Raw genomic sequence first — 15,343 nt, 5'->3', positions numbered from 1 at the left:
GTTTTGCAGACAATGGTCTCCCGTAACTTAACCCCAACCCTAACCTTAACCTAACGTAACCCTATTCAGACCAAGTCTTAACCCTAACCCTTACCCTAACACTAACCCTTTAGCTTAACCCTAACCCAAACCTCAACCTAAACTCTAACCCTAACCCTAACACCTTACCCTAAATCCAAACTCTAACCCTAACATAAATAAGTACCTATACCAGTTCCTTACCCTACCCCATACCATAACCCTTACACTAGGCCTAACACTAACCCAACAACTAGGTTGAGTCCTAGCCCTAACCCTGATATCCTTTGCACCTAGGTTGATTCCTAACCTTAGCAATTCTCAAAGGTGTTGGTCTGATGAGTTGACTGGTCCAAGATGACAATGGTCCACGTTTGAGTTCACAGAAATGAAGATTCCTGTTTGTCTTTCTTACTTCTTACGCCTTTATTACTCAGCCTTGATGCTTTTTCCTTACAGGTGACGCTGGACATTCCCGAGCATTCCAACCTTGACCCAGTGTTCACGCGGGCCAGAGGCCTGGCGGGCACCGTCTCCAGACCCGTGTCCACCGGGGCCGAGGAAAACGTGCTCTGCTTCAGCAATGACTCGTAAGGATGTAGCCTGCTTCACACAATCTCTCTAGCTTGGTTACCAGACCTATCATAGCTCCCGAGTCTTACATCCTCTATTTGCAGGGAGGATGTAGGACTCGGGAGCTATAATATGTCTGGTAACCAGGCTACAATTTCTCGCTTTCAGGCTAATTGCAGCTTGAGAGTAATCTTCAAGCAGATCTTTCGGTGGCTTCAAAGACAGTTATGATTGTCCAGGTGGTATACAGCAACTGTCTTTGCAGCCACTGAAAGATGTGCTTGGTGATTAGCCAAAAAGAACCATTCCCAGAACTGCCAGTAGCTCAGGATTCTTTATCACTATGAAAATTAGTCCAATAGGACCTAAGAATTTCTGCCATTCGCGGCAGCCTAAAACACTACTGTAACAGACAGTTCTCAGTCTGACAATAATTGGTTCATGTTAGCACATACATGTATGATAAACCAACAGGATTGCCTTACAAATATTAGCCTGGGTGTCCATGCCTACCTACCTACCCTCTTCCGTGACGCTTAAAAAGCTGAAATTTTGTTTTTGGTGTTTCCATATTCTGGCAATTCTACAGAGCATTCTAGTATCTCTACTTGGCGGGGGTCGTATTTAACCTGACTTTATGACGACTCTACATGGGTCTTAGTAAACTTACTTTAAATAATACTTTGTGCAGGCGTGGCGAGCCGCATATCATCACCAGCCAATAGAAAAAAAATAATACTTTCCACGTTTCAAACAGGTACCGTGTTGAAGACACCTTCATCCACGGGTTTGCCCAGGGACTGGACATCCTTGGCGCCCGGAAGGTCATCAGTGATTTCCAAACCCGCCTGCAGGCTGCTTATGACAGCGCCCTGGACAATGGACTGTGGGCAAACACTTTCGCTGACGACACCAGGGATTCGTACTGGGCGGAGGGTAGGTACAAGAGCACAAAATAACCTGGGAGCCAGACTAGTATCGGCCAACCCCCTTTGGGTTCAACTTCTCATCGCTGCAGTGATTTAGACATGCGCGCATAGTGCTTCTGGCTAGTACCGATTACGGAACCGATCAACAACCTGGTACTAGATCATCTAGCTGTCATTAAAATGCGCACTTCTGTCTTGTTGAAGTAACTGCGATGAAAATGTTTGTAGTTGGAATCCTTACCTTATTTGACACAATCTTAATTGCATAGAGGATGTCTAGCCAAGGAGATCATGTCCAGAATTTGGAGACAAGATTGTCAGATTTTTCGACAGTTTTATGACAGAACCCCAATAAGTGTTGAAAGGTAGGGTGTTGGAACATTCGGGTGTTATAGCAATTAATGAAAGGGTATCAGAACATAGAGATGTCAGAACATAGAGATGTCAGAACATAGGGTGGCAGAATTTAACGGTGTCGGAATATAGAGGTGTCCAAACATAGGGCTGTCAGAGCATATAAGAGTGTACATATACCCTAATGCCATGACTGTTAGAGGAGACGTAGCGTGATACAGCACACAGTATCTTCTCAATTTCCTCATCTACAGGTGTGCAGAGCTTCTTCAACGTGAACCACGAGCGGGATCCGCCCGACGGGATCCACAACCACGTCAACACGCGCACGGAGCTGCAGGCGTACGACCCTGACCTCTACGCCATCATAGAGGACATCTTCCCCTGCGGAAACTTCCTGGTCAGGCGCTGTGTCAGGGGTGAGGCAGAGTTTTGAAGAAATGTTTAGGTCTTTGCCAAAGTAGCCTCTACCAGGCTAGAAGGGAGATGGCTAGAAAGAGTAGAAATTTGTCAAATATAGAGATAACATGATGAGGGAGTTTGCCGCACACTGTACTTTCTAGCGGACCAACTCCCTTGGCATGTTATCCCTCCATTTGACCTATTTCTACTGGTTCCAACCGCCTCCTAAAGCCCGGCAGAGGCTATTGCCAAAGTACATCAGACCACATATGATCCTGACTGTCCATCGGTTTAACCAATGACAACATGCAAGGACATTCGAGACATTATCACTAGATTATTTCCAGCTTTAAACAACTCCGCAGTTAGATGTGCAAAGGTTGAGTATAACTCATAAGTCATTTGGTGTAATATACAGTCGTACCTAGAGCTGACGCTGTGCTGCGTACCTGTGAAGCTTATACCAGGTATAAATCTCCAGAGTGTTGGACAGATGTCAAAACTAATCTTGTTTCTGAAAGTTATCAAATCGCGTGTTGCCCACACAGACTATGAAAGCTATACGCTGAAGATGGACTGCTTCTCTGAGAACTACCAGAGGGCCACTGTGGTGGGGAATGCCGTCTGGGGCGAGACTTCCACAAGCACTGCTGCCTCACAAGGTACGGATAATATATATACACTCTTTCTTGCAGGGAAGTTGATAGACTAAGTAAACTATGTATTTTACTATACTTTAATGTTTGATTGAACTGTGCAAAAGAGAAGCGGACCCGGAGAAAAGAACTCTGCAACAAATCTGTGTCAACTTATGGATGTGTCCTATATGTATGTGGCACATGTACGCTCATCCATAGCTGTAGGGCTGTTATCAATAATTGTCTTCGTCAGAAAGACTATGGAATCATCCCGCCGTATTGTGGATTTAGCGGAAGAACTCTTGAAGACATAATTTGACGTCAATGATTTTTGGCAGGCAGATTACCGTTGTTGAGGTCAAAGTCAAGTGCAAGTTTGGGCTTCGTTGGGGGTACGTCACGTTAGTGCACCTTTTGTTTTTGTGGCTTGTTGGTAGAATAACTTGAATGTAAATTGATGTTTATATTTTTTGGTAAGCGGTTACTTTTGTTGAGACCAAGGTTAAGTTCGTTATCTGGCTTCGTGGGGGCTCGCTATGTCACTGCAGTGGACCTTTTGTGTTTAGAAGTAACTATCTTCCCCCACCAACCTCTGCTTGGAGACAGCTGACAGCTGGGCATGAGGAACCCCATAACTGGATGGGATCAAATAACGTTACATTGAGGGACTGTTCATTATAACTTCAGCGGGAGGAGGAAAGCTTGGGCATGCGTCAGGTTATTTCATACGGCCACACCAAGTAATTGTTATGGGTGATGTCAACTGGAAACCTTAAATTTAATGCGAAAGCGCGATAAAAACATGAAAAAACAAGATGCCTAGATTTAGAATATACTAACTGTAAAAATTCAAATGTTAGGACACAAATTGAATAAAAGAACAAATTGTAACAACTAACAATTCTTCTATTCGTCATAACAATAAATCAGCAAAACAGCAGTAGTCGCCCTGTTCTAAAAATTCTTTTCTTTCATCACATATTTTCTTATTATATTTTTTCGACACTGTCGTGACATTTTCATCTTAATACAGTGAACAGAATTTCTTGTAAGAGTTTTTTTTCAGTAACAGTCCAAAATCAAATAACTTAGGGGGCCTAACACGGGTGACGGCGCGTCTGTAAAATCTGTGGCGAACCCTTTCAGGGTGCTTCGTAGCATAAAGGAGTACAGAGATTCTTTTGTACTCTAGACCAAATGGATTATTAAAAAAAGTTAGAATACACATGTCCATTTCTCTAGAACAATGTACCTCTGACGAAGACATAGGATCTCCGACCTCTAGGTAATATATAGGATTTTACCGTGCTCAATGTTGACCGAAGTAGGTCATATGGAACATAGTTTTTTTCCACTTTCTTTGACCTGGTCCAAAAGGTTGCAATTGGCTTCCTAGATGTACTCTACTTTACAAGTCTTTTCTGTGATAGGTGCAACACCGACACCACCTGCAAGCACACGGACAGTAAGCCAGACGACTACTGTTAGCACACCGAGTGTGAGCCGACCGACAGCACGTACAACAAGCATCGCTCCACAGTCCACAGGTTTCAGTCTTAATTATTTTTACAGTTTTGACTGCACAGGAGTCAGCATGGGTACAATAAGGGTCTGCATGTCTTTTTCTGTAAGGCGCAGTGAGCTATTTCGATACATCGTTAATCATGTCAGAATACACATTATTGCCTAGGACTACAATATAAATGCACAAAGGTGTACAGGAGTTGTACAGTTTGGGTTTTGCCAACCATAAACCAACCAACCAACCAATCAACTAACCAACCAACAGCCAATCAACTAACCAACCAACCAACCAACCAACTAACCAACAAACAAACAAACAAAAAAAGAATCCACAAACAATCAACATACATGTACCTACCATCTACAAGCCAACAGACCAAACAACCAACCAACCAACCCACAAACAAACAAAGCAATCATATGCAATGTCTGAAGATTTGCTCTGCGATAGGTTCCACTCCAACAGTGTCATTGACCCAGTCATCTACAGTTACAACTCTAACTCCAACTGTGACATCGAGAGCAACACCTTCCCAGTCTACAGGTTGGAATCCTGATGCTAATAACTCATCCAGGAACATACTTTAGATTGTTCAAAGATCTCAAGTTTAGAAAGCAATTAAAACATTTCTTTCAAGATTGCTTTATGAATCTTGAGATCTTTTAAACAATTTTGGTTTGGTATTTTTAAAGCATCTCGAGATGCTATGGAAAAATCTCAAGATGCTTTGAAAACGTCTTGCAAAGATCTCGAGACCTTTCGTGTTCATAATTTCAAGATTGTCATGAAAAATCTCAAGATTACAGCATAGTATTACATGCGATCCAAATGTAACTTGGGACTGCATCGTTAGAGTAACATCTAGCTTCAGTGCAGAGTGGTTGTGAACAAAAGAACTTTCCTATTGTATTATTTCACGAAAGTGTAATTTTGTTCCAGTCGCTCCGGACATAGAAGTCATCTCCACCTGGCCTTCAGCTAACCTGTACTAACTTGGAACTTGTTACAGAAACCTCTAGGTTCAGTGCACAGTGAACGTAATTATTCTAACACGAGTGTAATTTTGTTCCAGTCGCTCCGGACATAAAAGTAATCTCCGCCTGGCCTTCAGCTAACCTGTACTACCTGGAGTCCTTAACTCTGACGTGTTACGGCGGAGGGGACCCCGCGCCGACCTACACCTGGACCCTGGACTCGGGCCCGGTACCGGCGCGAGCCGTGTTGGACATGAGCGCCGGCACGCTGACCCTGGCGGACGCCACGGACGCCGACGGCGGGGTGTACACCTGCACGGCCGACAACGGCGCCGGCACCGCCGCCACACTGAACGTCACCGTGGTGGGCTGTCCTGACGTGAGTATCGTGGGAGCACGTTTCGTCTAAGCTTAGGCCCGATTTACACGGCAAAGGTAAAAAAAATATATGCCATTTGGTCTGCGTCGATTTTCCTGTGGCAGGAGGCAGGCCAAATGATAGTTTTGCCCCGTGTAAATCGGCTCTAATCTCCAAGCAGATGTCAGGCGTTATGGCTAGAACTGTCTATCTATTCTTTTGTTGTGACCCGTACTTAACCCAGCGGGTATGTGCGTACAATATGCATCTACGTTGATTCATTCATTGTTTGGGATGTCCAACTGGAAACTCCTTTTAATTCTTAATTTTTGTTTTCTTCCAACTCCAGATTTCTACCTGCACAGACAGCAACTCCTACTGTCCCAGCTGGGCGAGCATTGGAGAGTGTGATAACAACCCGGGCTACATGCTCCCTAACTGTCCACTCAGCTGTGGTGTATGCTTCCCAAGTATGTTATTCATATATCATACATCCCATAGTAGGAGTGTGTCGAAAGTGAAAAGAACTTTGACTTTACGTTACGTTACGTTACGTTACTTAACTAAAACAACCCGGGCTACATGCTCCCTAACTGTCCACTCAGCTGTGGTGTATGCTTCCCAAGTATGTTATTCATACATGTATATTATACATCCCATAGTAGGAGTGTGTCGAAAGTGGAAAGAACTTTGACTTTACGTTACGTTACGTTACGTTACGTTACTTAACTAAAACAACCCGGGATACATGATCCCAACTGTCCACTCAGCTGTGGTCTGTTTCCCAAGTATGTTACTCATATTCCCTACAGCCCGTCACAGGAGTGTGTCGCTATCATGCTGTTGGACAAAAAGGTTTATGGTATAAAGATCTTTGACTCGACCTGACTTTACGCTACACTATGTTACGTTACGTTACTGTATTGTACTATATTATACGTTACTGTACGTTACGAGGCAAACTACTCCTTCGGTGAACCAACTCCCCTTGAATGTTATCTGTGTATTGGGCCAATTTCTGCTCCCTCCAGCGCGGCCTCTGAAGATTGGTAGAGTCTAGGTTTCAATGCAGATAAGAAATATTTTGGTTCTTCAGATCAAGGACGTTATATCTTGATATAACATCCTTCTTCATATTAAACGTGGTAACCAAGTTGTTCATTAGAATCATGATAAATTGATGATTCTCTCGTAGCTGGCATTCTTGTTTCTTTAGACAGACATTCTATTTATTACCTTAACGCAGTGTTTAAATGTAAAAGTCCTAGTGCTGTACAGCTCTTCGGTGAGCCGAAATTGGATCGAAATCACTTTCCTTATCCGTTTTTAATTGGGGAATAACTAAATCAAAAAAAGAAGGAAAAATAGACAGGAGAAACAAGAGTTTTAACTATTTTCTTTTTTTAATACCCTTTTCAATGGCATGGAACCTTATACATAGGAAAGGAGACAAAAAGAATTTGTCAAGCTACCCGTTTTCAATTTGGGTATACGTATAACTAAATAAAAAAAGGAAAACTAGAGAGGAGAAACAAGAGTTTGCAATGCTTTTACGACATTCTGCATTATTTATATATCAAATGTTATTTTCCGGATATCTTTCCCTCAGACCTAGGTGCTCATTGCACCAACACCCGCCGTGGTCGCTCCTGGGACACATGGGAATGCTATGACGTCACGACTGTCCCGGCTGACGTTCAGAGCGAGCTTAATCTGGACACGTCATTCTACCAGGTTTGCAGCCTTTTGTTTCTATTTGCGTTGTCAAGCCATATACAAATCAAATCAACTTTATTGCTCAACAACTGTAACTGGTACAATGTATGGCAAAAACGAAATATCAAACCTTTAGGTAGATAAATGAACTATATTAGGTATATTTCTAAGAGAGATAATCCAATCGTAAGTCTAACCCAGGTAGCCCTGAACAATGATCCCAACTCTAACCCTAGCCCTAACTCTAATACCAACGCTAACTCTATCCCTATAAACACCTGACTCCTCACGGATGTGGCATCTCAGGAATTTGGCTCAACACTGGGACTGAAGTGAACATTGTTTCGGACTGAAGTGAACATTGTTCCTAGTACGTGTTGGCAGGAATGTGTACAGTGTTATCGTGGTATGAAACACAATGAAACACACGTGGTATGAAACACAAGTGTACTACGGGGGTAAGTTACTGTAGGTCATACATCCTATGATACATCTCCAATACATTCGCATGAACCCAACACACCTCACCGGAATTCTGAAATATCTGATTTCTTGTTCTCAAAATGGCAAGCGCTTTTTAATATCCCTCAAAGGCTTTTACATAGATGTGTATATGTAAGTCCGTCGATAGCTGTAATTGAAAAGTATGTACTAAATCTTACTATCTATTATTTGTAAATGAAACGTATGTAATATATCTCTTTAAAAACTTAACGGAGATTAGCCACATACGACTGGTCTGTATGATAGTTTAATAAGATATTAAAGCTTCACTGTAACATCACTGACAAATCAGTAACTTTTTTCTATATCCTGTAAACTAGAAATATCTCCATGCCTACGGTATCCCCATCCTTGGCTCTTCCATCCTACCGGATGACGCCCTCCGGAGGGCATGTTACGATGTGCTGTTCCTGTTGGCGGACAGAAAGGACGTTCGGGACTCGTACTATAACTACTATGGCAGGGCTGCCATCATGGACGACACTGAGGTAAGCTCTCCGTTTTGCAGCCAATGGTCCCAATCTTATTTTGACAGTTTCGTATACTCTTGATAGTTTTGTATACTACTAGGGAACCCTAACCCTAATTAGACCAAGTTTTAACCCTTACCTTTAACACTAACCCTTAACTTAACCTTAACCCTAACCTAACATAACATAACCTAACCCTATTCAGACCAAGTCTTAACCTAACCCTTATCCTAACACTAACCATTTAAGCTTAACCCTAACCCAAACCCCAACCTAAAATATAACCCTAACCCTAACACCTTACCCTAAACCCAAACTCTTACCCTTCCCCTAACCTAAATAAGGACCTATCCCGAATCCTTACCCTACCCCTACCCCTAACCCTTACACTAGGCCTAACACTAACCCAACAACTAGGTTGAGTCCTAGCCCTAACCCTGATATCCTTTGCACCTAGGTTGATTCCTAACCTTAACAATTCTCAATGGTGTTGGTCTGATGAGTTGACTGGTCCAAGATGACAATGGTCCACGTTCGAGTTCACAAAAATACAGATTCCTGTTTGTCTTTCTTACTTCTTACGCCGTTATTACTCAGCCTTGATGCTTTTTCCTTGCAGGTGACGCTGGACATTCCCGAGCATTCTAACCTTGACCCAGTGTTCACGCGGGCTAGAGGCCTGGCGGGCACCGTCTCCAGACCCGTGTCCACCGGGGCCGAGGAAAACGTGCTCTGCTTCAGCAATGACTCGTAAGGATGTAGCCTGCTTCACACAATCTCTCTAGCTTGGTTACCAGACCTATCATAGCTCCCGAGTCTTACATCTTCTATTTGCAGGGATGTAAGATAGGAATCGGGAGCTATAACAGGTCTGGTAACCAGACTACAATTTCTCGCATTTCAGGTTGATTGCAGCTTGAGAGTAATCTTCAAAGAAAGCTAGGATTGTCCAGGCGGTATACAGCAACTGTCTTTGCAGCCACTGAAAGATGTGCTTGGTGATTAGCCCAAAAGAATCATTCCCAGAACTGCCAGTAGCTCAGGATTCTTTATCACTATGAAAACAAGAATTCCGAGATTTCATACCTCCATGAAATATGGGCTTGATATGTAAATGTGCCTGCAGTTACAGAACAAGCTGCTAGGGGGACCAAACTCACACCACTTATTCCTGACAGGAAAAGCAATCTGTCATGAAAACATCAAGACCATAGCATGTTCAGGACAAAAGATACAAAAACCGGAAGTTCTGCTGCAGTACCAAGGTCATCCACCAGGAGGCCCATATTTGACCTTGACGTTTGTCTTCCTAAGACTTACCAACATACCAAATATCACCATAATCCATAAAGGCGTTCTGAAGTTATGCTGACCACAAAGTTGCGGAAACACAGACAGACAGACAGACACACACACAGACATACATACACACCGAAAACAATACCTCCATTTTTCATGGAGGTAATTAGTCCAATAGGACCTAAGAATTCTCTGCCATTCGCGGCAGCCTAAAACACTACTGTAACAGACAGTTCTCAGTCTGACAATAATTGGTTCATGATAGCACATACATGTATGATAAACCAACAGGATTGCCTTACAGATATTAGCCTGGGTGTCCATGCCTACCTACCTACCCTCTTCCGTGACGCTTTCAAACCAGCTAAAATTTTGTTTTTGTTGATTCCCTATTCTGGCAATTCTACAGAACATTCTAGTATCTCTACTTGGGGAGGAATCGTCTCTAACCTGACTTTTGACGATTCTACATGGGTCTTAGTAAACTTACTTTCAATAATACTTTCCACGTTTCAAACAGGTACCGTGTTGAAGACACCTTCATCCACGGGTTTGCCCAGGGACTGGACATCCTTGGCGCCCGGAAGGTCATCAGTGATTTCCAAACCCGCCTGCAGGCTGCTTATGACAGCGCCCTGGCCAATGGACTGTGGGCAAACACTTTCGCTGACGACACCAGGGACGCATACTGGGCGGAGGGTAGGTATAAGCGTAAAAAATACCCTGGGAGCCAGACTGGTATCGGCCAACTCCCCTTGGGTACAACTCCTCCCTGCAGCAGTGATTTAGACAGGCGCGCATAGTGCTTTTGGCTAGTACCGATTACGGAACCGATCAACAACCTGATACTAGATCATCTAGCTGCCATTCATATGCGCACTTCTATCTTGTAGAGGTAAACTGCGATGAAAATGTTTGTAGTTGGAATCCTTACCTTATTTGACACAACCTTAATTTCATGGAGGATGTCAATCCAAGGAGATCATATCTAGAATTTGGAAGATTGTCAGATTTTTCGACAGTTTTATGACAGAACCCTAGCCTCCTTCGCAGCCTTGTTGGGCGTCGGCATTATTTGTTTCTGTGAGCGACGTATTTTGCCGCGGAGAGAAGGATTCGCGCGCCTTCTCTCCGCGGCAAAAAACTCCCTCGGCAGCATATCGTCCCTCACGGCCGCAAATTACTCACGTCGCTCACAGAAATAAATAACGCTGACGCCCAACAAGACTGCGAAGGAGGCAAACAGAACCCCAAGAAGTGTTGAAACGTAGGGTATTGGAACATTCGGGTGTTATAGCAATTAATGAAAGGGTATCAGAACATAGAGATGTCATAACATGGGGTGTTGTCACATAGGAGTGGCAGAATTTAACGGTGTCGGAATATACAGGTGTCCAAACATAGGGCAGTCAGAGCATATAATTGTGTACATATACCCTAATGTTATGACTGTAAGACTAGACGTAGCGTGATACAGCACACAGTATCTTCTCAATTTACTCATCATATATGCATCTACAGGTGTGCAGAGCTTCTTCAACGTGAACCACGAGCGGGATCCGCCCGACGGGATCCACAACCACGTCAACACGCGCACGGAGCTGCAGGCGTACGACCCTGACCTCTACGCCATCATAGAGGACATCTTCCCCTGCGGAAACTTCCTGGTCAAGCGCTGTGTCAGGGGTGAGGCAGGGTTTTGTATAAATGTTTAGGTCTTTGCCACAGTAGCCTCTACCAGGCTTCGGCAGATGGCTAGAAAGAGTAGACATTTGTCAAATATAGAAATAACATGATGACGGAGTTTGCCGCACACTACTTTCTAGCGGACCAACTCCCTTGGCATGTTATCCATCTATTTGACCAATTTCTACTGGTTCCAACCACCTCCTGAAGCCTCGTAGAGGCTATTGCCACAGTACAACAGTCCACATATGATCCTGACTGTCCAGCAGTTTAACCAATGACAACGTGCAGGGCTCGTAGTAATAGTTTTTCACCTGCACCAAGGACAGTCGAGACATCATCAATAGATTATTTCCAGCTTTAAACAACTCCGCAGTTAGATGTGCAAAGGTTGAGTATAGTTTCAGTTTCAGTTTTTATTCGCACTTTAAAACAAAATACAGACACAAGAAAATATAAATGAAATGTGACAGTGCAGGGAGGCCGGAAGCATAAAATGCTTATGAGGAGGCCTCCCTTCATAACTTAATTAACAATTCAAATTAATCGGATAAATAAGAAATAATTTACTAGGTAACGGGTAAATGAAACAAAACAATAAAATACAATACGATACAATACTATCTACAATAATGAAAAGTAGTAATGAAAAGTAGTAAACAAGGAAACTTAAACAAAAATTAAGAACGTGTGGGGTTATTTATGTAAGTTGCTTTGGTATGATTTTTGAAAATGGTGACGGAGGGACTAATTTGTAAAGTTCTACTTAGGTTGTTCCAAATTGTTGGGCCTCTGTACGTGATTGTAAATATAACAGGTCATTTGGTGGTATATACAGTCGTAGCTAGCTGACGCTGTGCTGCGTACCTGTGAAGCTGGTGTGTTACGCCGAAGGCTGGTTATACCAACTATAAAGCTCCAGAGTGTTGGACTGATGTTAAAAGTAATTTTGTTTCTGAAAGTTATGAAATCACGTGTTGCCCACACAGACTATGAAAGCTATACGCTGAAGATGGACTGCTTCTCTGAGAACTACCAGAGGGCCACTGTGGTGGGGAATGCCGTCTGGGGCGAGACTTCCACAAACACTGCTGCCTCACAAGGTATGGATAATATACACTCTTTCTTGCAGGGAAATTGATAGACTATGTAAACTATGTATTATAAATAATTTTATTAATAAATGGTTTATTGGCCAAACATCACCCGTGCAATCGCAGCCTTATGGTGCTGAATTGATGCAGGGTTTACAATTAGATTCTACAAATGGTAATCATACACATAGTAATACACAAAATACACATGATTCATATTTGTTCCACATGTTTGTGGAACTGACGCAAGGGTCTGCGCGGCTGCCATTCGGCGCCACAAGGTGACCTCAATACGGCTTTCCCCAACCGAAGTTAGATACCCATTCACACCTGGGTGGAGTGAGGAAAGTCGTGTAAAGTGCCTTTCCCAAGGACACAACGTCGGGCGCATGTCCAGATATGTCCCGCTACAACTGGGGATCGCTTGATTTTGAGTTATGGGTAATTTAATTAGTGCGAAAAAAAGCAAACAAAAATCCAATTTTTAACTATTTGTCGACAAAAACTATACTTAAAGTAAAACAGCCCGGCCGGGCCCCGGTTTGGAAATGTGACCTAAGCATAAAAGAGTACTACGATCATAAATATAGTAATCGCCAGTCATCCGTTTAATCCGGTTTTAGTCAATAGTACAAATCTGAACAGTCCTTTACAAAAAATGCATCTGTAAAAGGTTTGGTCGAGACTCTCTCAAATCTGTTTTCCATGACACAGTGGATGGCGGTTGGTCCGACTGGAGCCCGTGGTCTGCCTGTAGCGTGACGTGTGGAGTCGGGACGGAGACTCGGGACCGAACCTGCCCCAACCCTGCACCAGCTAACGGTGGGGCGGACTGTGATGGACTGGATCAGGAGACACAAGACTGTGGCACGGGAGTGCTCTGTCCAGGTAAGCCGTGTCATTATCTTTAAGGCAATCGTCTTGAAATTGAAGAAATCGCCAGTCATCCGTTTAATCCGGTTTTAGTCAATAGTACAGATCTGAACAGTCCTTATAGTCCTTTTAAAAGGATGCTTCTGTAAAAGGTTTGGTCGAGACTCTCTAAAATCTGTTTTCAATTTCCATGTCGACACAGTTGACGGCAACTGGACCGACTGGAGCCCGTGGTCTGCCTGTAGCGTGACGTGTGGAGTTGGGACGGAGACTCGGGGCCGAACCTGCACCAACCCTGCACCAGCTAACGGTGGGGCGGACTGTGATGGACTGGATCAGGAGACACAAGACTGTGACACGGGTGTGATCTGTTCAGGTAACTCTAAGTTCTAATATATTGTTGTTCCCGTATTTCTAAAGTATCATTTAGAAAGTATGGACGAGGCAATGTACACTTCCATTATATATAATTAGCAGTTCATTATTCACATTATTTTGTCGTGATCAATCCTCTTTCTGTCTGAAGACATCCGTCAAATTCTAACAATTTTTCTTAGAAATCGTGATATCGTTTTGTGGTTGTCCCAAAGTTGGTGTATCTTAGGCTCTTGAAAAGGAGTAGCATGGTCCAGACTACCTGAGATCTGTGTTTCCATGAAGTTGATTGCGTCTGATCAGGCAGGTGCCCGTGGTCTAACTTTAGCGTGACATGTGAAGAGCAAATCGAGTGACTAAAAGGCATCTACATTGTAACTACCTTTACAGCTGTGTCTGAATTGACCTTCCACGATATCGAGGCGGACCAAATGACCCTGTCCTGGACAGCATCTGCTGACGTAACACAATACCGACTCCGCTATCGTCATGCCGGGGCATCGTACCAGGACCTGTCTCCCCCGCCTGCACCGGGCGACACTCAGGCAACCGTACGGGGACTGTGGGCGGATACAGAGTACAACTTCACCCTGACAGCGTTTGGAGAGGACGACGAGGAAATAGGAGAGATCAGCGGGACAGAGACAACAGGTAGGTCCATGCAAAGACAGGGGTGGATAGAAGCTTCTATGTAGAAATAAAGTCTATAACTTCGTTCATCTGCATTATATGAAATGCACGTCTCGCTGTATGGATCGAAATGATTTCTCTGCATTCCTGCATTGAAAATTGCCTGGACCATGTAAAAATTAGGAAATATACTTCATACTAAAACTGTTCGGAAACCATTGTGATTTCTTCGTTTAACACTTCATAGGTGGTGGCAGTCAATGCTGCTAGGAAAAAAAAACATGTACATCTATATTTACACGTGGACCAGTGCAGGTAGACATCAGAAATACCTGCACGGCTCCAATTTAGCCTTCACTAATCTGCATACATGTATTTAAGCTCCTCGGTTGGGTTAAGGCAGCCTATGGCCAACTATAATTAGTATTTCATACATATGGCTGTAACTTTTGATAGCTTGGTCGCATCACAACTTAACTTCACACAGTTCTAGTAGTACTTGAAACACATTGAATAAAGGTTATTTTGTTTTTACTACTTCTGAATTTTTGGGTTAAAAATCAACATTTTGGTTAAAAAAAAGCTGTTTACTTCATGGCTTTACGCCCAAGCGGTAACAACACCTTTCATCATGATATTTTGCAAGTAGAAAGCCAACCCCCTATTTATTATTTTTGTCCGAGGCTATTTTGTTTTAAATGACAGTTACATTGTTTTTTTGGGCCAAAAACGACAGAAACGGCTATTTTTCTGTCATTTTTTGTTAAATAATCGCCACAGTTAAAAAATTTCGACTTATATGCAAAATAGCCTCGGACAATTTTGATAAAAAAGTGATAATACGTAAACATGGATTACTCTAAAGATGAATTATGTTGTTTTCAGCTGGGCGTAAAGCCGTTTAAGTCATACTCCGTGAATAAAA

General features: G+C 43.1%; 1 protein-coding gene across 1 annotated transcript in view; it reads left to right on the top strand.

Moving 5' to 3' along the window:
* Positions 1-15,343, top strand: part of LOC109471628 — a 32,357-nt gene that overhangs the window by 10,194 nt on the left and 6,820 nt on the right. Inside the window, exons 7-22 of the mRNA XM_019770967.1 lie at positions 478-608; positions 1,349-1,527; positions 2,129-2,293; positions 2,825-2,938; positions 4,345-4,461; positions 5,512-5,792; positions 6,121-6,241; positions 7,381-7,505; positions 8,312-8,479; positions 9,081-9,211; positions 10,281-10,459; positions 11,282-11,446; positions 12,436-12,549; positions 13,255-13,428; positions 13,616-13,789; positions 14,179-14,439. Of these exons, the coding sequence (XP_019626526.1) occupies positions 478-608; positions 1,349-1,527; positions 2,129-2,293; positions 2,825-2,938; positions 4,345-4,461; positions 5,512-5,792; positions 6,121-6,241; positions 7,381-7,505; positions 8,312-8,479; positions 9,081-9,211; positions 10,281-10,459; positions 11,282-11,446; positions 12,436-12,549; positions 13,255-13,428; positions 13,616-13,789; positions 14,179-14,439 (2,599 nt within the window). The remainder of the gene's footprint in view (positions 1-477; positions 609-1,348; positions 1,528-2,128; positions 2,294-2,824; positions 2,939-4,344; positions 4,462-5,511; positions 5,793-6,120; positions 6,242-7,380; positions 7,506-8,311; positions 8,480-9,080; positions 9,212-10,280; positions 10,460-11,281; positions 11,447-12,435; positions 12,550-13,254; positions 13,429-13,615; positions 13,790-14,178; positions 14,440-15,343) is intronic.

Source organism: Branchiostoma belcheri, unplaced genomic scaffold (genome assembly GCF_001625305.1).
Source record: "Branchiostoma belcheri isolate BF01 breed outbred unplaced genomic scaffold, Haploidv18h27 scaffold250, whole genome shotgun sequence".
Taxonomy (NCBI): domain Eukaryota; kingdom Metazoa; phylum Chordata; class Leptocardii; order Amphioxiformes; family Branchiostomatidae; genus Branchiostoma; species Branchiostoma belcheri.
This window is presented reverse-complemented; position numbering and strand designations above follow the sequence as displayed.